At 39.8% G+C, this 26,241-nt stretch overlaps 1 protein-coding gene across 1 annotated transcript in view; it reads left to right on the top strand.

The window, feature by feature from the left end:
- The window catches only part of LOC149452715 (dynein axonemal heavy chain 5-like), a 401,888-nt gene that overhangs the window by 22,468 nt on the left and 353,179 nt on the right, over positions 1 to 26,241 (top strand). The window contains exons 10-19 of the mRNA XM_089689046.1: positions 1,047 to 1,140; positions 2,160 to 2,258; positions 3,372 to 3,553; positions 7,980 to 8,099; positions 11,886 to 12,087; positions 17,086 to 17,181; positions 19,503 to 19,676; positions 19,831 to 19,920; positions 20,640 to 20,795; positions 21,968 to 22,107. Coding sequence (XP_089545172.1) covers positions 1,047 to 1,140; positions 2,160 to 2,258; positions 3,372 to 3,553; positions 7,980 to 8,099; positions 11,886 to 12,087; positions 17,086 to 17,181; positions 19,503 to 19,676; positions 19,831 to 19,920; positions 20,640 to 20,795; positions 21,968 to 22,107 — 1,353 coding nt within the window. The remainder of the gene's footprint in view (positions 1 to 1,046; positions 1,141 to 2,159; positions 2,259 to 3,371; positions 3,554 to 7,979; positions 8,100 to 11,885; positions 12,088 to 17,085; positions 17,182 to 19,502; positions 19,677 to 19,830; positions 19,921 to 20,639; positions 20,796 to 21,967; positions 22,108 to 26,241) is intronic.

Below are 26,241 nucleotides of genomic sequence, written 5' to 3'. Positions count from 1 at the left end.
GAGCCATTTATGCTCTCATTTATATTTTCTTTTAACTTGTTAACTGGTTTAGGTTTTATTGCCAAAGCTTAATTGCTGATTGGTTACTATGCACAGCTTCGCCAGATGCTGAGGTCACCAGTTTTAGTAAATCCCCCTCATGCCTTCCATAATATAGAACTTGCAAAACATTGTTGCATTAAAAAACGACCTACGGATTTGTAACCTGTACTGGTGGTTAATGCTCTCCAAAATAAAGCCCCTTTCACAAGAAGGGTTTGATCGGGTCCACCTGTCTGTTTTTTAGACAGACCTGACCGGACCCACCATTCACCCCTATGGAGTGGGTGTAAACGGACACCCACCTACCTCCAATCTGATCTGGAAAAAAACGTTAGGGGATCCACCCCCCCTCTGTCTAGAAGGATTGGAATGGAGGGCTGTCAGGTGTAAATGGACAGCAGAGTCTGTTTATACCCTCCAGTCCATAGAGCAGAGTGGGCTGTCATTCTCCCACTCTGATCAGCAGTGGATCAGCAGACAGATTCCCTGCTGATCAAAGCGGAGTCTGCCCCATGTGGAAGGGGCCTTAACTGGATGGCAAAATCAGGAAATATTTGTCAAAATGTGTAAGGGCTGTTTCACACCAGCTGCTGCATTGCAGCACAGCGACTAAAGTGCAGTGCAATGCAACTGACATCGGCACAGTGAAGATGCAGTGAACTTGGCAGATTGCACTGATTCCTTTTTTTTAACGAACGTTATTGAAATGTCACACTGGCACATAGGAGACAAGGCATATTTCCTTGTCTGTGTGGTAGGGCTGCACTGGAATAGCCACCCAACGCAGTTCCACCGCATCTAGTGTGAACGTACCCTAACAATAGAAGACGGTAATTGTAATTCATAGTACCCATGAAGATGTCACCTCACATAGTCACAGAAAGATTGCATCCAGTGGTATTTAGTTGCAGCTATAGAGCATAGCCCAACGATGCTGTTTGTTATATATCAACGGTAAACCTACCTTTATTTTTAGCTGTAATGGAATGTATTTTAATTTCCAGTCTTTTAGATGAAATTAAAAGCCCAAAAGTGAAAAAAGTTCTAAGCATCCTTCAAGCAGCAAAATCCAGGATATTAAAGCAATGGAAGGAACTGGTATGTACTGACTTTCATGGTTTCATGTTTTATGCAGACATGCTACACTTGGAAGACATTGTTGACTATAACTAATAAAAAGGCACAGTATTATTCGATATATGTTTCTTAGTTGACCTACAATACCACCATGCTTATATTCACATTTTAATGAGATTTTGTCTTCCCATAAAGTGGGTTTCCTAAAAATAGGCTTTATTTGGCTACGTATTTGGAAGCTGATAGAGGGTTGGGGCCAGAAGGGACAGATTTCTGCACAGCCAATTCCAGTCATGTCCTAGGTTACAGGGAAGGCACAGAACCCTTCTACACATGCTGCTGACTGTTAGGAACACATTCCCTGCATAATAAAAGGTTTCAGCCTTCTGTTATTTTTGGTTGCCAGAATATTGTACTGTTTACTTACAGTTCATTGTCTCTGGGGCCATAAACCTAGAACCACACTGCCAGATTCTGTCTCGCTGTGTTTGGGGTACTCAGTGGGCATCCTGTCTCTTTCAACTTGTCCACACCTACCCTAGTGGGTCTGTAACATCTGACCTTGTATATGAATGTACGTGCATATTGACTGTAATGTATATGTAAAAAATAAATGTTTTGAAAGTTTTATTGTTTGGTGCTATAAAATCATAGAGAGTAATGTGACTGATCCTCACTTCTATACCACTATATTTAATAAATGCTTTCCTAAACTTTTATTACACTTGAATCACTGCCAGTCAATAAAATTGCAATAGCCAGTGTCATAGTTGAAATACCTCCCTAGGAAATGAATTCATGTCTTCAGGCTAAACTGCATAACTGCATCCAAATTTATTACACCAGAAAGACAACTTTACCACTGTGTTGTAGTATCAGACAGTTTTATTACCACTTTGTATTTATATAATTTGTCATATTTTATGGTATAAGTTAAGCAGAAAACAACAGTAAGTGCAACAGCACTTTTTTGCTCAAAACTAGCAGTACAGATGGTATATTTATATCTATTTATATTTTCTTTTTTATGCTATTAACAGGACTGTAATGTTACAAATGCAGCCAATGAAGCAAAAGACAATGTCAAATATTTGTACACTCTGGACAGGTTCTTTGGTCCTCTTGGGAAAGCCTCACCAGTAAGTAAAAGAAGTGACTCAACTTTAGCTCTAATATAGTTTAGGAAGCTGAGAGAGAACATCCGACTTCCTTTTAATGGGGTTCCATGTTGGAGTTTCCGCCTATTGGATTCTCTTGGTCTTGAATCTGTGATGGATTCTTTGACTTGACCTCTTGGGAAAGCCTCACCAGTAAGTAAAAGCAGTGACTCAACTTTAGCTCTAATATAGTTTAGGAAGCTGAGAGAGAACATCCGACTTCCTTTTAATGGGGTTCCATGTTGGAGTTTCCGCCTATTGGACTCTCTTGGTCTTGAATCTGTGATGGATTCTTTGACTTGACCTCTTGGGAAAGCCTCACCAGTAAGTAAAAGCAGTGACTCAACTTTAGCTCTAATATAGTTTAGGAAGCTGAGAGAAAACACCCGACTTCCTTTTAATGGGGTTCCATGTTGGAGTTTCCGCCTATTGGACTCTCTTGGTCTTGAATCTGTGATGGATTCTTTGACTTGAGCACTAGAGTCATCTGAACCTTGTAGGCCCTTTCTTGGTTAAGGAGAAAATTCATATGGTATGTGCATGTGAATTATATTGTTTATGTTACAAGAACTGTATGTACTATGTTTTTATATGAAAACAGCAGATGGGTATTGAGTGACATAGGCTGCTGGAGAATAGTAAGGGGAAAATGAAGGCTTGGGACATTAAACCTTTAGAACACCCCAAATAGAATTTTCCAGCTAAGGGAAGAATCCCTTTTAATGTAAATTTGAAAAATCACAGTGTTTTGAAACAATGTACAAAATTATCTTGCTTTATAAATAAATTATATGATTTATAATTCTGGAATTATGGTAGAAAGCTGCATAGAGTTGTGATGTTTCACCATTGCTGTGTTACCATGCCTATTGTGATTTTAGTATTACATTGTAGTTTATTTTGGCATGTCAAATGAGAATGTGATATTTTGTCTAATTAGCGAACTGTTATATGTCCAGTCACTTTTGGTCACAGCTTCTCTTTCATATATTCCCTGAACCTGGAAAATATGTTCCTACCTCAAAAAGAGTGGCACTTTCATGCATGGTAAAATTATGCAGGTTATCTTTTAATTTTTTTCTTTTTACTTTCTAGGCTACAATGGTAGAACATATACCAAGCCTGATGAATAACATTCGTATGATCTATAGTACATCACAGTATTACAATACTTCGGAGCACATGACCTCCCTTTTCCTAAAAGTCACCAATCAAATTGTCAGCACATGCAAGAGTTACCTCAACCAAGGAGTTGTAAAAATCTGGGATCTTGAGAGGTATATCATAAAAAAGTTACCTACAATTATTATTTCTCTTACAGTTCTACAGAATACAGTATATACAGATTATACAATATGCAATATTTTATTTGGAATAATCCCTACTGTACTTTGCACAGGGTGGGAAAGGATAAGATCACCACCCTCTTTTTCTTGCAGTGTACCCTGACTTCATGTCTTCTTGAAACCCACAATAAGATGGTGAACTGATTTTTCAGTTTCCCTTTCTTCAGTGCATCCAACAATTATCCCTATGAAGTATCCATTATGGCCAGAGGCAATTGGGTTAATTCACTAAAGACAAATAGACTATACACTTCACAATGGAATTTTCCCCAGAGTTTAATGACTAAGATGAAGCTGTACTTCCATCATTCAATTATATACAAGCAAATATTTTTTTTTCCTTGCATTAATTGGGTATTCTTTGCAGATTGTAATTTCACCTAATTCACTAAACTCTGTGGGAAATTACATTGCAATGTGAACAGCCTATACCTGTAGTAACTCATCCCAGTGCTTTTAGTCCCTAGTGGATTTTCCAAAGGCATACATGGAGTATGCGCTACATAGAGCAGTGGTCTCCAAACTATGGCCCGGGGCCGGATGCGGCCCTCTGCTTGCCCTTATCTCTCCCTTAGGGCACTATATCTCCCACTGATACAAGACACTATTCTTCCCACTGACACCAACCATGGGGCATAATTCCTGCTACTGACATCAAAAACAATCACTATTCCTCTCACTGAAACAAACCATGGGGCCCTGTCCCTCCCACTGACACCAACAACGGGGCACTATTCTTCCCACTGACACCAACGGTGGGGCACTATTTCTCCAACTTACAGCAATAATAGCATGCTATTCCTTCCCTAATGCCAAAGATGCATTGTTTACTCCCAATGACGCAGGACAATTTCTACTCCCAATGGCTAGTTCCCCTTAAGTCTGAAAGCCAGTAAACTGTCCCTTTCTTTAGAAAGTTTGGAGACCCCTGGCATAGAGAGTAAACAGGAACTGAACAGCAATAACTGAAAACCTGCCAATGTGTTTTGATACTGCAGAAAAACACACCAACATTTAGAATAATCCCATATAATGTCAATCAGACTGCCTACAGTAGGGGACAGCTGAGATACAAGGACATTCAATTAAAAACACAATGATTAAGTAGTTAGCACTTCAGCCTAGCAGCACTAGGGCTGGTGGTTCAAATCCCAACCATGGCACTACCTGCATAGAGTTTGCATGTTCTTTCTGTGCCTGAGTTGGTTCCCCCTGGGTACTCCGGTTTCCTCCCACACTCCAGAGACATATTGATAGATTAATTGGCTCATGGCTAAATTGGCCCTAGTATGTATATGTATGAATGTGAGTTAGGGACCTAAGATTGTAAGCCCCTTGAGGGCAGGGACTGAATGTACAATACATGTAAATCACTGGGCAAGTTGATGCCACTATGTAAGTACCTGTAATAAATAAATAAAGACAACTCGAAGGAAGCTTCCCAATTGGTTGCAGCAATGTACATTACAGCTTAAGATGTTTAAACATTAGGATGAGCATAAGCAAATGTTATAAAAAAACTCTGAGATACTTAAGAGATATCTTGTCGTAAGCAAATCATTATTGAGATTACGCAATCAGTAGATATTGTATTGTCATATATTAAATAGATACACATGTTAGTACAAACAAATCTGTAAAATGTACATGTATCCCCCTCCTAGGTAGCTAGGGAGAGCTAAACCCCAGTGGTTAGATAGGGGCTGAGCAGCAGCCCAGGTGTAATAGAGTGGGGTAAAATTATGGTCAAGGCTGAGAGGCTCTGCAGGCCAGCCCCTCTTGAATTTCCCCCTGCTCTAGGGCTTTGGAGGAAGGTCCTAGAGGCAGTGGGTCGATCTGAGTAGTTGGCCATTACTCTTGAGGGAACCTGTCCTATCCCCAACAGGAGGTTGGAAATGGGCCAGGACAACCCTTAAAGGCAAAAGAGCCTACTCAGCAGCAGGAGAGTTTGGGTGAAGGGTAGTGAGTAAGGTGTGAGGCTGTGAGGAGGCCCAGTGGGATGTGGCCTACTTACAGGCCTGGAAAGGAAGAACGCTCAGAGCTCACTGGCCCCCTGAGAGAGGACCACCTTGATTGCAGGGAAGGAGCGGCCGAGCTGATAGGCCTTGTAGCAACCACCAACCCACCAGCGGTACAGGAGAGGATCCGAGTGAGTACACCTGCACCCCCCTGGGCGGATAGGGAAGGGAGCACTCTGGTAGCAAACCAGATTAGCCACCTACCAGTGACTGTTCATCTCTTAAAATGACAGGAACCGGATCCCCTGTTCAGGGACACCTCCAGATTTCTGGGTAAAGAGGAGAAGTTCTTCTAGGGTCTGGGGTGGTACATTAAGGAGACACTGGCTAGCTCTCCAACAGAGACTGTTGCTGTAAATAATTCCAGGAAGTTGTTCTCAGTTCACCAGTACCCTTGGGCATCTTGTAAACCCCTAGCTCCATCCCAGTTCAAACCCCCTAAATAAAACAACAAAACCAATGCTCAAGGACTGATTTCTGCCTCTGGATGCAAGCTTTTGTGAAGACGTGTGAAGCCTGGCTGTGCAGGACTATAGGGGGACTCAAATTCTCTAGTGCCTCCTAAGGGGGTAGTGCTACATACATAGAAAATTATACAAAAATATAAATTATAATAGACTATGTAATATAATTAGTACCATGCCATCATTGCAAAGGACAATGAAGAAACCTGTAAGAATCTCGTAAACATATGTACAGTAAATGCCCATAAATGAACTATAATAAAACAGTATAATCATATTACAAAGGGTAATTGTACTTTTGCTACTTTAACAAAAATGGTTTTTCACACCATTCTTGATGGCGTAAACACATTCATCAATTTATTCATGTTATAGAACAGATGTCACTACAGATGTTTCATTTGGCATTGCATATAGCAGGACTATTGTAGATATTAGTGATTCAAAGTTGATCAATTAAGTTGATGGCATTGTCTCTTGTAAACGACTGTCAATAATGAACCTTACAAAATGACATGTAGAAGCATGAATGTGAGGAAGTAATTACTGCAGCAACTGTTTCAGAGGCTATGCCCATCAATAACTCGGATTTCTACCCTATCTGTTAGGCGTTTGGTAGCTGATAGATCTGAAGAACAAAACAAGTATTTCCTAATTTTCAAATTAACAACTATGAAGTGTGAGGACTTGTGTAAAGAACCCATTAAATTTATTTCTAGATAGGTAGTCCCTCACTTCACATTGTTGGTAAATTTAAAGGAGATTGTACAATTACATCACCTGTCATATTTGCCATAAACTGTATCTGTTAACTGTTGTCTGGAAGTGGTGCTTGGACCACAAGACCAGAATTACAAATGATCTGACAAGTAAAGCAGTTCATGAACAAATATTTTAGCTATTAGCGGTTGATGTTTTCTACTAGAATGCTATTCAATATGAATTTTATATTATCTCCTAATGATTTTGTAGCATGATTATACTATAATCTGTTTATTTTTTTCTATTGTATTATTTTATGTACTGTATATATTTACTGATACTTGTAATTCCAAGCAAACTTCTAAATACATAGAGGAAATACATATAGGAGAGTTGTTTTACCTACCAAAGTGAATGTTTTTTCCATAAATCCAGTCCCGAGATTTGCACAACCCTGCCAGAGATCACAGCCAGCAAGAAGACACCACTTTGTTACAGTCAAGGAATACACTGGTGTCCTCTTCTCCACTCCCAGACTGCTGACTGAATAGTAAAGGAGCAGCAGCAGACTTTTGAGGTCACCACTCTGCTTTCTCCTCCTATCAATGTATTCCTTGTTAGCACATTTGCATGCAGTTCACCTGATTTGGCTATTGGTGCTGCACCTCCCTCTCCAGGTCTCAGTGCAGGGCATTGCAAGAGACTGACAAATCAAACACAATGAATGACTTATCAATTAATAAATAGCTGAATTAATTTGTGTATGTATAAGTGCCTGGAGTTCAGCTTTATTTTACTTGCTGATTTGTGTTTTGGTGGTTGCATTGAAAGACAGCATACACCTATATTTTTAAAATTACTTTGTATTTTAATAAAGTTTATTTTTAGAGTATTATACATTTGATATCTTGCATTTATATAGTTTTTAAGTATTGCAATCTGTAATATTGTATTAGTGTTGTATTGTATTAGACTTTCGGCAGTGGTTTCCCACATACATTCTAGAAGCCAGGGGACAGAAATTTATGTTAAAATGACCATTTTTATCTATAGTAAAAATACTTTTAAAATGTGATTTTTTTAAATTATTTTTTTGACAATTATCAGTGATGATTATGCTTTGGTAAAATACATTAAGGAATTAATATACAGGTAATCACATTTCTTTCCTAGAGAGGAGCTTTTGAAAAGAATTCAAGAATGCGTCTACTTGAATGAGCAGTATCAGGCTTCTTTCCATAAGGTTAAAGAGAAACTTAAAGAAACCCCACATGAAAGGCAGTTTGAGTTCAGGTAAGTCCAACTCTAGGTATGTATGCGTATCTGTCTATACCTGTTTATGTGAGGCTCCTATTCTAATGCAAACTATTCCACTCATTACTATGTTAAGAATACATGGGATATTTGAAATATTTAGTGTATCTCCAGTTCTTTAACTGGCTTGTATTGTTATTCAAGAATTGGCTCCTGCCAAGCTGTTCAGCTGCAGTGGTAATACAAGTACTGGTATGTGGGAGGCATTCAGGAAAAAACGGTTATTAGTTACTGAGGATCAGTGATGAATGAACCAGCAAAGTTTGGTTTGTAGGAACCCAGTAAAAAGTCAGTCAATCCAGACATAATGAAGTGAAGCACACAAATTGTGGAGTAGTACAATGTACTATGTTTGTTTGCAAATAGCAGCCAGGGATCTGTCATTTAACCGCTAATTGACAGATCCCTGCTCACCCTCTGTTTCTAAACAAATAAGCCCCCTCTTGTAAGGAACCCTCCCAATGTTGATGATATGTGGCCTGGTATGGTTCAGAACAGGGGCTGTATGCACCTCCCCTTTTGCCTGGCCACTCAGGTTGTATGCATGAATAAGGGTCTTTTATGAATATTTATGGGAGCCCCATGCCATTTTTTTTATAGTAGTGGCCTTTTAAGCAAAAACATAAACAAAAAATAAATGTGGGCAAGGCATCATCTGCAAGGTATCATCTCCTAGATTGTAAGCTCGAAAGAGCAGGGCCCTCAATCCCCTCATGTTTTGCATTGTATTGGTATTGTTCTGTCACATGTTCTGTCCCCCTTTGTAATGTACAGCGCTGAGCGAACTATTGGCGCTTTATAAATACTGTATAATAATAATAATAATCTCCCCAATGTTAAGGGCACAAGGGCCTCATCCACAAATCATGTCCCCCAAAAGGGATGTGGGGGGACTTATCAGAATCTTGAAGCCCCTTTAGAATAGGAGGGCTCAGTAATTTAGCCCCACAGGTGAATGAGTATGCGTCCCTTGTTACTCATTCATAAAAAAATGAAGAGGTAAAGAAAACACACTGGAAAAAAAACATGTCCTTCAATGTAAATGCAAGATCATTCATGTCATCCAGCGATGTAGATCCATGTAAAAAATGACCTGCTAGAAGAAAGATATACCTGTGCTTAAATCCCATTAGTTTCTACATGTATATATGCTAGCAGCTGCTAAGGGATGTGACCACATGTAAACAATACAAATTCTGGATGAACCCTCTGCACACTTCTACGTGCCCTCTCTAGGAAATTTTGCAGTAAAAAAAAAATGTGGATTTTTATTTTACATACATTGCAAGACATGTTTAAGCTGCGTCAAAGGAATCCCCCTCTGGCCAGTGTTATTCTGCTCTGCAAAATCCAAATGCTACATTGGATACAGCACCAATATGGTGCAGTTAGACACAAATTGTAGGAGAGTTACAAGTCCCAGATCTGGTTACTGACCTGCAATGCAACGTATACCTGTACTCAAATCCCAATAGCTTCTACATGTATATAATCTAGCAGGTGCTAAAGGGATGTAACCACATGTTAACCATTAGCCGCCCGGCCTATAGCCGTTTGGCGGCCGCAAAAATGCTGTAGCTTTCCGGGGTATACGCCATTTGGCGTCCTCCCGCACATGCGCAGTTCACGCGGTTGCAGAGCCGCGCAGCGGCGCGATCTGTCACCGGCCATGTACCTCGGACACGGCCGATGACAGATCTGAGTACCGGCCCCCGTTGCCGGTACCATGTGACCTGCTGTGACCAATCACAGCAGGTCACATGACAGTTGTATACAATGGATGGCTTCATTCATGCCATCCATTGTATACTAGTGCCTAGCTGTGAATGGTCACAGCAGGTCACATGCACATGTCATGTGATTAGCTGTGGCCAAATCACAGCTAAGCACAAAAAAAAAACCAAAAAAAAAAAACCAAAAAAAAAAAACCTGAATGAATCGATGTCATTCAGGTAAATGCTTGCTTATAGCAAAGTAATTCTTTGCTATAAGCAAATTGTGTAAAAAAAAAAAAATACTGATCACTTCCCCAAAGTAGTACAATGTTACTATGGTAACATTGTACTACTTTGGTCATAGTAAAATATGTAAAAAAAATCTTAAAAAAAATAAAAACAAAATGTAAAAAAAAAAAAAAAAAATATATATATATATATATATATATATATATTTTTTTTTTTCATACTGTCATCAGTCAGTGTCCCTGTTCACCACCATGCCAGTTATATGATGACGCTGTACTGCACTGGTGACAGTATGTAAAAAAAAAATAGTGAAAATAATTTTTTTAATGTTTTCATTTTCTGACTTCAAAAAACTCGCCATGCCTCTTATGAAGTACGTCGGACTGTCTACTTTGCAAAAAGGGGTCATTTGGGGATATCTGTACTGTTCTGACATTCTTGGACCTCAAGAAATTAGATTGGCTGTCAGTACTTCAGGATTGATCAATATTCAGATCTATACCATAGTTTGTGAACTCTATAACTTTCCTACAAACTAAATAATACATCCTAATGTGGGTTATTTTCACCAAAGACATGTAGCAGAATACATCTTGGCCTTATTTTTTAATTATTTATTTGCAAACTTTTATAACAGAAACAAAGAAAAACGTGTTTTTTTTTCAACATTTTTGGTCTTTTTTTGTTAATTTAGCAAAAAATAAAAACCCCAGCGGTGATTAAATACCACCAAAAGAAAGCTCTAGTTGTGTGAAGAAAATGATAAAATTTTAGTTTGGGTACAACGTTGTATGACCGCGCAATTGTCATTCAAAGTGTGAGAGTGCTGAAACCTGAAAAATGGCCTGGGCAGGAAGGGGGTAAAATTGAAATGGTTAATACTAAAAATTCTGGATGAACCCTCTGCACACTGCAGTGCACCCTCTCTAGCACATTTTGCAATAAAACAATGGCCACATAATGACGCACTGACACAATGACCCATCACTGCTACTTCCTTTATAAATGAAGATCCTTGGCCAACTGCTGAATGTCAGCAAAGTGGCCAGGGATGCTGAGCGAGCCCATATTTAGTCAATAACCACTCAGGATCCCCAACCCCATCTGTTTACAAACACCATCTGTCTGAGGAACTGTCATTTTGCAAGATTTCTGGCTGATGTTTGTTTACAAATATCAGCCACCGATTTTGGTGGATAAACTGGCAAAATTGCAAACAGCCTAGGTTTAGGTCAAACTCACATCCACAAGATAATAAGGCTTTAAAAACATAAATATATTGAAGTGGTTTAAGATCAGTTTAAGCACATTTATAAAATCATTAAAATGTTATATAAACAGCAAAATGTTTATCTCAGTAGCTTTCCTTTTTCCCTCTCCAAGTCTGCTTGACATCTACAACTGAAGCTAGTGGAATTGACATTTTCTTCAGTGTAAACATAACTTCATAAAGCAGATGCATTTTCTACCTGGATTGTGTTTCTGGTGCCATAAATTGTGAACTATTTTTTCTGCATTACTGCCACTTGCGTTTATTAATTTGCAGAAGTAGCATAATGATTACTGTAGCCTCCGTGTCCTTATTTTGCCCATACTCTTTCAAAGGAAGGCATTTTAACACCTATTAAATTAAATTTAAAAATGATTTATATATTCACAAAAGAAAAAGGTATTAAATAAATGGGATTTCAATAATCCAATTTCAAGACTGAAAATGCTATTAAATTCCTAATTGCATAAAATTACATTTTAATGTGCCTATAAATTTTCTCCTTTTCTTTCCTTACTATTGTATCCTCAGTGAAAATTATATATTTGGGAAACTGGACACTTTTTGTAAGCGGCTTGAGAAGATATCAGACATGAGCAATGTATTGGAAAGTCTGGCGGATCTTCAGAATATTAGAATTGAAGGAATTGAAAAGATCAATATTCGCTACCAAACAATTGTTAGCAACACCAAATCAAAGACGTATGATGTCCTGGATCATCGTAAGCAAGAAGTATGTGAAACTATTTCTTATAGTGGAAATAATGGTGCTATTTAGAACAATATGGCAAGAAATAGCTAATAGTAGCCTTCTCATATTGACATGTGATTCTCATCTATTCATAAACTGAACCATGCACGCAATCACCACGAAACATTTGGGTACCAAGTCGGGAAGCATTATCTATTTGTAGGTGGGTTCTAGTCAGGGGCATATTTACCACAAGGCATTTGCCTAGGGCTGCATTTTTTCAGGGGGGGCAGCAGCATTTTTCATGGGGGCAGGGGCATTTTTCTGGGGGACAGTTCAGCCCCCCGATAGAAGGGATGGAAGAAAGGACACACGCAGTATGGGGACCAGGTGGGATCTGAGAGGGGCTGCTTGATGGTGTATGAAGAGCCTGACTCTTGTTCTTGGGGATGTCCAGAGCTGTGTAGGTGAGTGTCTTCTCTCTTGCTGGGGTGAGGTGGGGGGTTGCCAGTGTATGGGGGATGGTGGTAGTGGAAGGCTCTCTTGGGCGGGGTGTTGTTGGTCAATGTCAGGCTCTTTTTGTGGGGGAGGGGGGTGTTTGTCAGTGTCAGGGTCTCTCCGAGGGGGAAGGGGGGACAATTTTAACCTAAATACACCACTGGGTCTAGTGTACATAGCACTTATGTTCCTGTTTCAGGCCCTGCCAGTGGGCTTCAGACCTAGATGTTGCTGGTGTGGACCCCTACTCTCAGAGGGAGTAATATGGGATTAGTCACTAACAGTTCAAATGTACATATTCGCCAGTACTTCAACCAACATCTGAAAACTTTATTGAAGACCAATCACATCACTAGGGCCATTATGCAACATTTCAGAGCCATGCAGGACCCCTACATCAGGCATGTGATGGGACATAAATGTAATTAATTCAGGATAATAGTTTTAAGCTTATGCCCACTTCAGTGTAAATCTCAATCCTGTGTCCCTGTGCTGAGCGCATCTAGAGAACAGGTATGATATGGTGTTCCCCAGCCAGGGAAGACTGTCTACGTTCCCATAACTATGAACTATTAACTCGTCCCTTCCTAGAACAGTCCCTTCCCATTACCCTGTTCTCTTCCTATACATACGCTAGGGCAGTGGTCGGCAAGCCGCGGCTCGCGAGCCACATGCGGCTCTTTACAAACTTAAATGCGGCTCTTCTGTGTGCCAGGCGCCCGCTCCCCTCCCTCCTCTCGGGCGGCCGCCCCCTCCCCTCCCTCCTCTCGGGCGGCCGCCCCCTCCCCTCCCTCCTCTCGGGCGGCCGCCCCAAAAGTCAGGACTCTGCAGCTGTCAGGATGTAGGCAGGGCAGCCAGGATGTAGGCGGGGCAGCGTGACGAACTCCTCTCACAGTCCACCCTGAAGACCAGAACGGCGCGGGAACACGGCGAGAGGAACGCGCGGAGCAAAGGTAAGTGAATTGACACAGGGGGGACTTACTATATGGGGGAATGAATTACTATGGGGGATGAATTACTATAGGGGGGATGAATTACTATAGGGGGGATGAATTACTATGGGGGATGAATTACTATAGGGGGGATGAATTACTATGGGGGATGAATTACTATAGGGGGGATGAATTACTATAGGGGATGAATTACTATATGGGGGATGAATTACTATATGGGGGATGAATTACTATAGGGGGGATGAATTACTATAGGGGGGATGAATTACTATGGGGGATGAATTACTATATGGGGGATGAATTACTATGGGGGATGAATTACTATATGGGGGATGAATTACTATGGGGGATTAATTACTATATGGGGGACTTACTATATGGGGAATGAATTACTATATGGGGGATGAATTACTATGGGGGATGAATTACTATAGGGGGGATGAATTACTATGGGGGATGAATTACTATATGGGGGATGAATTACTATGGGGGATGAATTACTATATGGGGGATGAATTACTATATGGGGGATGAATTACTATGGGGGATGAATTACTATAGGGGGGATGAATTACTATATGGGGGACTTACTATATGGGGAATGAATTACTATATGGGGGATGAATTACTATATGGGGGACTTACTATATGGGGGATGAATTACTATGGGGGATGAATTACTATATGGGGGATGAATTACTATATGGGGGATGAATTACTATAGGGGGGATGAATTACTATATGGGGGATGAATTACTATATGGGGGACTTACTATATGGGGAATGAATTACTATATGGGGGATGAATTACTATATGGGGGACTTACTATATGGGGGATGAATTACTATGGGGGATGAATTACTATATGGGGGATGAATTACTATGGGGGATGAATTACTATATGGGGGATGAATTACTATGGGGGATGAATTACTATATGGGGGATGAATTACTATATGGAGGATGAATTACTATATGGGGAATGAATTACTATATGGGGGATGAATTACTATATGGGGGACTTACTATATGGGGAATGAATTACTATATGGGGGATGAATTACTATATGAGGGATGAATTACTATAGGGGGGATGAATTACTATAGGGGGATGAATTACTATGGGGGATGAATTACTATATGGGGGATGAATTACTATATGGGGGACTTACTATATGGGGAATGAATTACTATATGGGGGATGAATTACTATGGGGGATGAATTACTATATGGGGGATGAATTACTATGGGGGATGAATTACTATATGGGGGACTTACTATATGGGGGATGAATTACTATATGAGGGATGAATTACTATGGGGGATGAATTACTATATGGGGGACTTACTATATGGGGGATGAATTACTATGGGGGATGAATTACTATATGGGGGATGAATTACTATGGGGGATGAATTACTATATGGGGGATGAATTACTATGGGGGATGAATTACTATATGGGGGATGAATTACTATATGGAGGATGAATTACTATATGGGGAATGAATTACTATATGGGGGATGAATTACTATATGGGGGACTTACTATATGGGGAATGAATTACTATATGGGGGATGAATTACTATATGAGGGATGAATTACTATAGGGGGGATGAATTACTATAGGGGGGATGAATTACTATGGGGGATGAATTACTATATGGGGGATGAATTACTATATGGGGGACTTACTATATGGGGAATGAATTACTATATGGGGGATGAATTACTATGGGGGATGAATTACTATATGGGGGATGAATTACTATGGGGGATGAATTACTATATGGGGGACTTACTATATGAGGGATGAATTACTATGGGGGATGAATTACTATATGGGGGACTTACTATATGGGGAATGAATTACTATATGGGGGATGAATTACTATGGGGGATGAATTACTATATGGGGGATGAATTACTATGGGGGATGAATTAATATGGGGGATGAATTACTATAGGGGGGATGAATTACTATGGGGGATTAATTACTATATGGGGGATGAATTACTATGGGGGATGAATTACTATGGGGGATGAATTACTATATGGGGGATGAATTACTATGGGGGATGAATTACTATGGGGGATTAATTACTATATAGGGGATGAATTACTATATGGGGGATGAATTACTATATGGGGGATGAATTACTATATGGGGGATGAATTACTATAGGGGGGATGAACTACTATATGGGGGATGAATTACTATATGTGGGATGAATTACTATAGGGGGGATGAATTAATATGGGGAATGAATTACTATAGGGGGATGAATTACTATAGGGGGGATGAATTACTATATGGGGGATGAATTACTATAGGGGGGATGAATTACTATAGGGGGGATGAATTAATATGGGGAATGAATTACTATAGGGGGGATGAATTACTATAAGGGGGATGAATTACTATATGGGGGATGAATTACTATGGGGGATGAATTACTATTTGGGGGATGAATTACTATAGGGGGCATGAATTACTATATGGGGGATGAATTACTATGGGGGATGAATTACTATATGGGGGATGAATTACTATAGGGGGCATGAATTAATATGGGGAATGAATTACTATATGGGGGATGAATTACTATATGGGGGATGAATTAATATGGGGAATGATTTACTATAGGGGGGATGAATTACTATAGGGGGGATGAATTATTATATGGGGGATGAATTACTATATGGGGGATTAATTACTATGGGGGATGAATTACTCTATGGGGGATGAATTACTATATGGGGGATGAATTACTATGGGGGATGAATTACTATATGGGGGATGAATTACTATGGGGGGTGAATTACTATGTGGGGGATGAATTACTATGGGGGATGAATTACTATGGGGGATGAATTACTATATGGGGGATGAATTACTATGGGGGATGAATTACTATGGGGGATGAATTACTATATGGGGGATGAATTACTATGGGGGATGAATTACTATATGGGGGATGAATTACTATATGGGGGATGAATTACTATGGGGGATGAATTACTATATGGGGGATGAATTACTATGGGGGATGAATTACTATATGGGGAATGAATTACTATGGGGGATTAATTACTATATGGGGGATGAATTACTATGGGGATGAATTACTATATGGGGGATGAATTACTATGGGGGATGAATTACTATATGGGAGATGTATTTTCAGTTTTAAAAATGTGGCTCTCAAAATAAATTTCAATCGTGGTTTTGGCGAGATTTGGCTCAGTTGAAAAAAAAGGTTGCCCACCACAGCACTAGGGGAAAGGTGATGCCTACAGAACAAACATGCAAATGCACCCCGACCCTCAAACCCGCAACAAGCATTACCAATAAACTTCCTGGAGCCTCTTAACACCATCCTACAAATTTACTTTGTAAAATGTATGCTGCTTCTTCATATTTTGGGAATAGATGAGAAGACAATAAAGCACCCAGTTTTTTGCCCACAGGTATAAATGTTTGCTTCTGTAGCATTAGATCTGCCTCCAGATGGTGGGATTGTTAATAAACTACTATAAAAGCCAACAAATGTGACAGATGACATTTTTATTTATTTATTTTCAGTTTGATAAAGACTATGTTGAATTCAAGAATCAGATAGAAGGTCTTTACCAATCACTTCAAGCATTTGTGGATTCTTGGTTTGAAAAACCTTTGACTGTAAGTATACTATTTATTAGTGTGCACATAAAAACAAAGCATACTCTTTAAACAAATACAGCACATTTATCAAAACTCTCTTATTGTTTGCAGTTTTTTGTAATTTGTGCCTTGTTGTTTTTCTGATGCAATTTAGAGAAAGTTTGTATTCTGTAGGCAGTTTTTGCAAAAAAAATGGTAAATGAAAATATTTACATGTGTTTAAAAAGTGCCCTCTAACATGTATAAGTTTTGTGACAGTTCTGAGGTTGAATTTCATCACTAAAATATGCTCTCAGTTGTGACACAATACAGCATAATCTCAACTGTCACTTTGGTCACAAAACTTTGAGGTGTCCAAAATGTCCAATTATGTCCACAAGGTGGCACTTCTGGTCATAGGAAATAAAAGAATTAGAGACCTTTCACAGTGCCGCTGTGCAGTGCCGCACGTTTGGAGCAGGTTAGCTGGGCTTTTCCCATAGAGTTGTATTGGTTTTGATTCACTAAAACTGGAGTGTGAAAAATTTGGTGCAGCTGTGCATGGCAGCCAATCAGCTTTTAACTAATATTATAAGCATTTTTTTTAAAATAACCAACATGTCATACTTATCTGCTTTGTGTAATGGTTTTGCACACAGCAGCCCTGATCCTCTTCTTCTCAGGTCCCCTGCCGGGGCTCTTGGCTACTCCCTCTTAACTAGTGTCCCTAATAGCAAGCCGTTTGCTATGGGGACACTGGTGCATACTCGCTCCTGAGCCCTTCTCTATGCATCCATAAGACACATAGAGCTGCGGTTCGGCCCTGCCCTCTGCTCTATCCTCATTGGCTCACTAGCCGTGATTGACAGCTAATGGCCCCCACTGCTGTGTGTCAGTCAATTTGGAGAAAGAGACCTCCTGTGCACATTGTTGAATCAAGAGGGGGCTCAGGTGAGTATTGTGGGGGCTGTGGGGAGAGCTGCACACAGAAGGTTCTTTACCTTCATGCATAGAATGCATGATGGTAAAAAAAAAATCTGCCTTTACAACCACTTTAATGTGTCACATATTGAAATAATGACACGTCACGTCACACGTCAACAGCACTCCATTGCAAATGTGTATACACAATTTTATTGGTGCAATGTCACATCAGTCAAGTAATCCATGCAGGGTCAAATCCAACACAACAAACACTTTACTCCTGCGCTAGGAAAGGACTCAGTAGACCCAATAGGAATGTTCTGGAATTTTCTGGAATATGCACTGCTTGCTGCCCTCAACAGACCGGGGTGGTCCGAATACACTGGATACAAATGGAGAAACAGAAAAAGGGTGCACCGACCTAGTGCATTATCGTTTAAAATAATTTATTAAAGAAACAAAAATAGGTATCATACTCACAATGGACCGGAGTTGGCCCTAAGGAAGAGGTTGTGTCCTCGAAACGCGTTAGAAAGTTGGTCATCCAGGGTTCCATCGCATGGACTCAGATGTTGTTTGGATCATACACCTTGTTCAGTTTGACATGCCTGTGTTATTATGTCCATTGTGAGTATGATACCTATTTTTGTTTCTTTAATAAATTATTTTAAACGATAATGCACTAGGTCGGTGCGCCCTTTTTCTGTTTCTCCATTTGAATCCATGCAGGGTACCTTCCTCAGAACCACCCGTTGGCCATTGTTTTGCCTTGAGGGAAGGACCCTGTGCACACCACATGTGCACATCTGTTATCAAATTGGAACACTTGAAACAGTGCAGACCTCATCCTCTGATTTGTGTCACATAGTGACACTTCGTTCATGTCACTGTACAGCAGCGCAGTGTGTTGTGCCGATGTGCAGTGACATGTGGTGCCATCCAGACTAGTGCTGAAAAATACAGGCATTCTGCACTTTTTTACACTGCAATGCACCACACTTAACACCAGCATTATGGTGTGAATGGGGCACATGGAAAACAATTGTTTCCTATGTGCAGCAAGCCCTTAGTGTTCCAAAATAAATACATTTTCTTACCCCTTGGCTAGGTTGCATTACTAATTAGCCCTTGTAGACGTGACAAATTTGCTCTGGTAGACATGTGACAAACATGAAAATATTACTCCACGATCCTATATTTCAGATTTTCATTCCAAGTACTCTCACCTCCTATCTTTGGTGTGTGGCTAACTGGTACAACAAGTTAGATCCTACAGATGGAAACAAAATAACCATTTGATTCTAGTACTTGATTTAAGTATAAATGATCACAGGGCTTTTTAACATTTCTTCTGTTTTGTTTTTGAATGATATCTAGAAATGCTCTAACTTACAAGCTTTTCAAATGAAATGGTAATTTGTTCTGTTTCTAATTAGACTGAGCAGATGGTAAATCTGCTGCTTAAGTTTGAAAGAATTGGAAAGAACCATCTTGACTTTGGGGAAAAATATATGGTAGTACTGCAGAGATACAGTCGAGACTTGGATATGGTGCGAAAACTTTATCAGAAGCATAAAGACAGTCCTCCAACACCTCGAAATGTACCCCCGGTGAGTACATATAATGCATAAGTAATGTACAAATATTTAATAATTTCCATGGCATAATACACATTTATAAGTTGACATCATACTACTTTTAATTGTTTCAAGATGTGGCTTTGGAAGATAAAAATGTTTATATTTTTTATCTTGATGTCTGTAGATAACAGGGAAAATCATGTGGGCTCGACAACTATACAGAAAAATTGACCAACCAATGAGATTCCTTAAAACAAAAATGGAGCTTTTGCAGGTTTGTATACTTTTTATTGGTACATGGAAAGTGCAGAACTGTACATTATTTGCAGTATACCATAAAGCAAAGCTTTGTCTTGTATTTAGAATCAAAACCAGGTTTAAAGATCCAAGTTGCCTTTGGGTTTTTTTTTTCTTTGTAAAGTCTTCTTTTGTATCTTTATAAATCAGCAAAAGCTGGAATTTTATTTTACTGGAATTAATCTAAATTAAATAATAAGGTTCTGCTATTATGCTATAGGGTATGAGATACAACCTTAAGGAAACAAAAAGTTGGCTATCTGCACTGATCCAAACAGAAGTCATGTATTGCTGCAATTTACTGACCATGATTGAGGCCACAATACAGATATTAAACAATCAACAAGTGGTTGCCTATAGGCTCAACATACTAGCTGCAATGACTATTATTTTGTTGATATCATTATTAAGATAGATCTTTCTGCCAAATATCATGAGCACTGGGCTAGTACCTGTGAATAATGAGGAGGGAACTGGGAGCAGGATTTGAATCATCAAGCAGGAGTGGAATAGGCTAACACTCCAGAATTAGACCTCCACTATGGCTCAAGGAAGGGGCAGTAATTCCTTGTTGGCTATTGAAATGTATTCAGTACTTTAGCTTTTTCAATTTGCATATCAAGTACCAGTATTGCATGCACATAGTAAAATACAACTTTAAATATATAAAATAAATGATCTATTTTACCTCTATAGGGACAAGAAATGAAAAAGATCATTCGAAGCTACAACAAAATGGCCTCTGTCCTTGTTGAGTTTGAGCTATTGTATTACAGAGGCTGGTGTAAATGTGCAGAACTGGCCAAAACTGGTCTGCATGCATCATTGTTGGTCAGGCACCCAGAAACCAAGGTATTTAATATTATACACTTTTTATATTATACAGTATATCCAAAGTATCAGAATTCTATAAAGTGGTTGTAAACCTCAGACATGAAATATGAACAAAGCATATCACTCCATAATGTGTACTTGTCTCAATACAGGGCACTAAGTGTCATTTCTGTCTGCATCTTCATTCCTCTGTTATCAGCATGAATCACTTCTAACAAGTTTTCCTGACACCAAGAGAAAAATGGTGACGAGGAGGGACCTCCAGCACACAGCCTATGATTGACAGCCTCAGCTCTGTTCCTGTGTGAAGGGGGTGTGTCCCTTCCCTCCAATCAGCTCTCTCCTCACTGAACTTTGCAGTGTGTAATTTCAACTCTCCACCCCTTGTTTTCTGAACTCTCAGAAAAGCTTTATAAATTCTGGACTTTGGATGGATGTAGAGAAGAGAAGACTGCAGATAGACAGATACAACTTATGTGGGGAGGATTTGTTTCATCTCTGTGTATCACCTGAGGCCAGTCACTTCACTATATATATATATATATATATATATGGAAGGATTTACAACCACTTTAAGCAGTTTTTTCTCTTGATAAATCAAGACATCTTGGGAGTGTGAAAGTGATTTAAAGGGACTGTGTTAAAGACCTTTAGTTCATTCATATCTGTTTCTCTTTCCAAACAAATCCGTATGATTGCAAAAGGAGCTTGAATGCACCTGTCAATGAATCCTAATTAATCACAGAAGCATCTCAAACTGATATCAAAAGCAAGATGCATTTGTCTATTGACATAGGTCTCATATCTCATTTTATGCTCCCAATGCAATTAACAGTTTACAACTTTCAGCAAGCTAATAGAAAACCCCTGCTTTTGTTTCCTCCTTGAATTGGAATAGCAAGGTCTAAGTGCTATGTTCCTTCTCTACCGAAAAAAAATTGCTTGGATAAAAACCTACTGAAACAAAATATGAAATTGTGAAAAGTAATACCAATGCCTATATGTTATCCCAGTACTCGGTACTATACTATACCACAGCAGTACTATGATACTTTGTTTACAGCTCAGTTTTGAACATAGAAACTTAACAAGTGCATATGCAATTTTTTTTTATTAATCAGTTTGTGTAGTATTTTAGTATATGTTTATTGCTTATGTTCAATGTCTAAAGTGACTGTTTTTATATGTAGGAGTTATTTGTTAATTTGGATCCAACAATCCTAGAAGTGCTTTATGAAACAAAGTACTTACATAAAATGGGTTTTGATGTGCCAGATGTCATACACAGCATTGCCACTAGAGAGCAGCAAATTAAAGTCCAACAAATTAAGTAAGTATTTGTTTTTCCTAACTTCTTGAAAACACTTTTTCTTACTTGGTAACATGTTATACTAAAATGCAAGCTTGCGTGGACCATGACATTTATCATTTAAGTTTATAGATTGTTATCATTAGGCTAGTAGTGGTCATGACAATATGAAATGTTACATAGAACATAGTGTATGTAACAGATGCTCCCTAGAGAGTTCCTAAAATGCAAGAGGAGAACAAAAATGAATTTGAAGTCAGCTATTTAAACATTCCACAGTTTGTCATTTCAAATTTTAAGCAATTTACAGGGAAAGGCTGCAGTGTCAAATGCAAACAGAGCACAGAATTTCATCTAGTAGTCAGCAAAATAAAACTGCCTGTTGGTGATTTCTAAGTAGATGACAATACACAGTCTACTGGAGAAAACATTTCCTGAATGAATATAATGCACACCAGGGATTTTCATGAATATTTATGGTATATTGCCATTTCTGGAGGTGAAACATATATTTTTGACATTAGACTAATGTAAAATTTAAAGCCGAGTAAGGCATCTGTAGGAATCTTAAACAGAGCTACTTACTGTATATACACAAGCACTAGTTGCTTTTGACAGAACACAGAGATATACGAGTTAAAATGTCTAAACCTTTCTAGCACACTATGCTATGAAGAATCCACTTTAACATACACTATCTTGCCAAAAGTTTTGGGACTCCTACCCAGGAGCGCACTGACAACTCATGGGGCCCCCAGGCAATAGGGGATCATGGGGCCCCTGTGCCCTTGCCCAAACTCAAAAAAGCCTATGAAAAGGTGCCCGAGTCTCCAAATGGTCAGTCCGCCCCTGCTCCTACCTTTACACACTCATGAACTTTGGGTCCATAGGGTTCAATAATGAGTTGACCCACCCTTTGCAGCTGTAACAGCTTCACCTCTTCTGGGAAGGCTGTCCACAAGGTTTAGGAGGGTGTCTATGGGAATGTTTGACCATTCTTCCAGAAGCGCATTTGTGAGGTCAGGCACTGATATCGGATTAGAAGGCCTGGCTCACAGTCTCTGCTCTAATTTATCACAAAGGTGTTCTATCAGGTTGAGGTCAGGACTCTGTGCAGGCCAGTCAAGTTCCTCCACCCCAAACTCACTCATTCATGTCTTTATGCACCTTGCTTTGTGCACTGGTACGCAGTCATGTTGGAACAAGAAGGGCCCATCCCAAAACTGTTTGAACAAAGTTGGGAGCATGAAATTGTCTAAAATGTCTTGGTATGCTGATGCTTAAGTGTTCCCTTTACTGGAACTAAGAAGCCAAGCCCAACCTCTAAAAAACAATCCCACACCGTAATCCCCCTCCACCAAACTTTACACTTGGCACAATGCAGTCAGGCAAGTACCGTTCTCCTGGCCAAACCCAGACACGTCCATTGGATTGTCAGACAGAGAAGCATGAGTTGTCACTCCAGAGAACGCGTTTCCTCTGTTCTAGAGTCCAGTGGTGGCATGCTTTACACCACTGCACCTGATGTAAGCCTTGGATGATGTAAGGCTTGGATGCAGTCACTCGGCTATGGAAACCCATTCCATGAAGCTCTCTATGCACAGTTGTGCTAATCTGAAGGCCACTTGAAGTTTGGAGGTCTTTAGCCATTGACTCTGCAAACAGCGACTTCTGCGCACTGTGCACTTCAGCATGGGCTGACCCCGCTCAGTCATTTTACATGGCCTACCTCTTTGTGGCTGAGTTGCTGTTGTTTCATCTATGTGTATCTTCTGAAGCTAGTCACTTTAATGGTTATATGTAAGGGTTTACAACCACCTAAATAATTTATTAGTTCCAAAGCAAAATACAGATCACAGCAGAAGCAGCAGATAAAGATAGTGTTTTAACCCTTTCACCCCTCCCCCCTTTCTCCTACACATCTATGGAAGCTCGGCTGCCAGTATCTCCAGATGTGGAAGTACTTCTTGAGGGCGAAATGCAGGAAGTTGCTGCTTAAGGACTCTGACTTCTTGCATAGGGTTGCAGATTTCCTGGATGTCCCCTATTCTGTCAGCATTATTCGGAGCCTGGCTACTACATGGCCTAATACTGCTGGGATATAGATAATCAGGAAGCTGTCCTCCAAGATTTGTGTGCCTTGTGTATCCAGAACACTTAACCCTCCTCCCTGCATTTTGTTCAAGACCAGAAATAAATATTAAAAAGACCCCCAGATTGAGCCTTCATTTTGTTAGTCTGGGATCGGAAACGGGGCCTGTGAACAGGTGAGGGGGACCCAGTATATTTCAGTGACCCCTTTAGGGTTTATCGCTGCACAAAGATGGCACAATCAGCTGGGAATGTGTGGGGAGCTTTGCACAGCACAGACTACAGTAAGAAAACTCCTGCTGCTGTTAAGGACCCTGTATGATGTTTTGGGTTTTCTTTTTCTACAGATTATTTATATATTTCAGGTACTTATACAGCGCCATCCATTTACGCAGCACTTTACACATATATATACTGTACATTCACATCGGTCCCTAACCCTCAAGGGGCGTACAATCTAAAGTCCCTAACTTACATTCATACATACACATACTAGGACCAATTTAGACAGGAGCCAATTAACCTACCAGCATGTCTTTGGAGTGTGGGAGGAAACTGGAGTACCCGGAGGAAACCTACACAGGCACAGGGAGAACATGCAAACTCCAGGCAGGTGATGCCTTGGTTGGGATTCAAACCAACGACCCTAATACTGCCAGGCAGACGTGCTAACCATTTAGCCACTGTGCTGCCCAGATTATAATGCAGACGTTTAGGTAAATTGAATGAATCAGTTGACTTAAGCACATTTCTGTGTTTACTGTATAGTATTAGTTGCTTGGAAAACTTAGTTAGGTTAGGTTTTAGCCAGTCATAACCATAGTAATGTGCTACAATGAAATAATACTGACTTTCTCTGTTTACACACATCTGGTAACCATCAAGCAGGGGCAGACTGACCATTTGGAAACTCGGGCACTGCCCGAGAACCCGGGCTCAGTAGCCCCATGAGATGCCCCTGGTACCTTTTGTCATAGGCTTTTTTGAGTTTGGGCAAGGACACAGGGGCCCCATGATCCTTTATTGCCCGGGGGCCCCATGAGTTGTCAGTCTGCCCCTGCCATCAAGGGAAATCAAGCAGTTTTTTTGCCTGCTTTTTAAATACACAACTTTTGGTTATCTTTAAGACAGTCTTTTTGTATCTTTTCTAATGCTACGCAATGGCATCCTGGGCTAATTTCCATATATTTGGTTGAACAATCATTGTATCTGACAATTACCTATGGCTAATATTATCTTTATTTTGTGATCAGGTTTTTACAGATTGTTTCACAGGTCTGGTGTTATTAAGAAATATAAGAATGGAATTTCCACATTTGGTTAGGGGCTCACAGTTGGTTTTTAGCCATTTCACCTCCATCACATTATCTTCACAGAAAGAAAAGGCGAGTTGCTGAGAGCACATTACTTTTCTATAGCAAGATGGATTTGCTGTACAAACTTCTGCTTAGCGGAGGCAGGGAAAATGTATCTGCTTCTTTGTTTTCTGTTCATCTTGTTATCAGTGAGGACAGGAAATCCTTTATTTAAGTACTGCTGTGCACTTATACCTCTGAGCTGTCTAATACCATATTTTCTAAAAAGACACTTGTATGAAGGTACCTTTTTCTCAACTGTTCTCCCCCCTTCCTCAGGCGCTACTAAATAGAATAACTTTTATATTCCAAGTATTTGTAAGTGACAAGACCGTGTGGTGTATATACAGTTGCAAGAAAAAGTATGTGAACCCCTTGGGATTACGTGGAGTTTTGCATGAATTGGGCATAAAATGTGCTCTGAACGTCATCTAAGTCACAACAATAGAAGAACACAGTCTGCTGAACATAATACTACACAAACATTAGATGTTGCCATGGTTTTATTGCACATAACATGTAAACCTTCACAGTGCAGGGAGGAAAAAGTATGTAAACCTTTGGACTTAATAACTGGTTGACCCTCCTTTGGCAGCAATAACCTCAACCAAACGTTTCCTGTAGTTGCAGATCAGACCTGCACAATGATCTGGAGTAATTTTGGACCACTCCTCTTCACAAAACTGTTTCAGTGTAGCAATATTCTTGG

Source organism: Staurois parvus, unplaced genomic scaffold (genome assembly GCF_062004578.1).
Source record: "Staurois parvus isolate SC_StPar_1 unplaced genomic scaffold, SC_StPar_1.0 ptg000468l, whole genome shotgun sequence".
In the NCBI taxonomy this organism is placed as follows: Eukaryota; Metazoa; Chordata; class Amphibia; order Anura; family Ranidae; genus Staurois; species Staurois parvus.
This window is presented reverse-complemented; position numbering and strand designations above follow the sequence as displayed.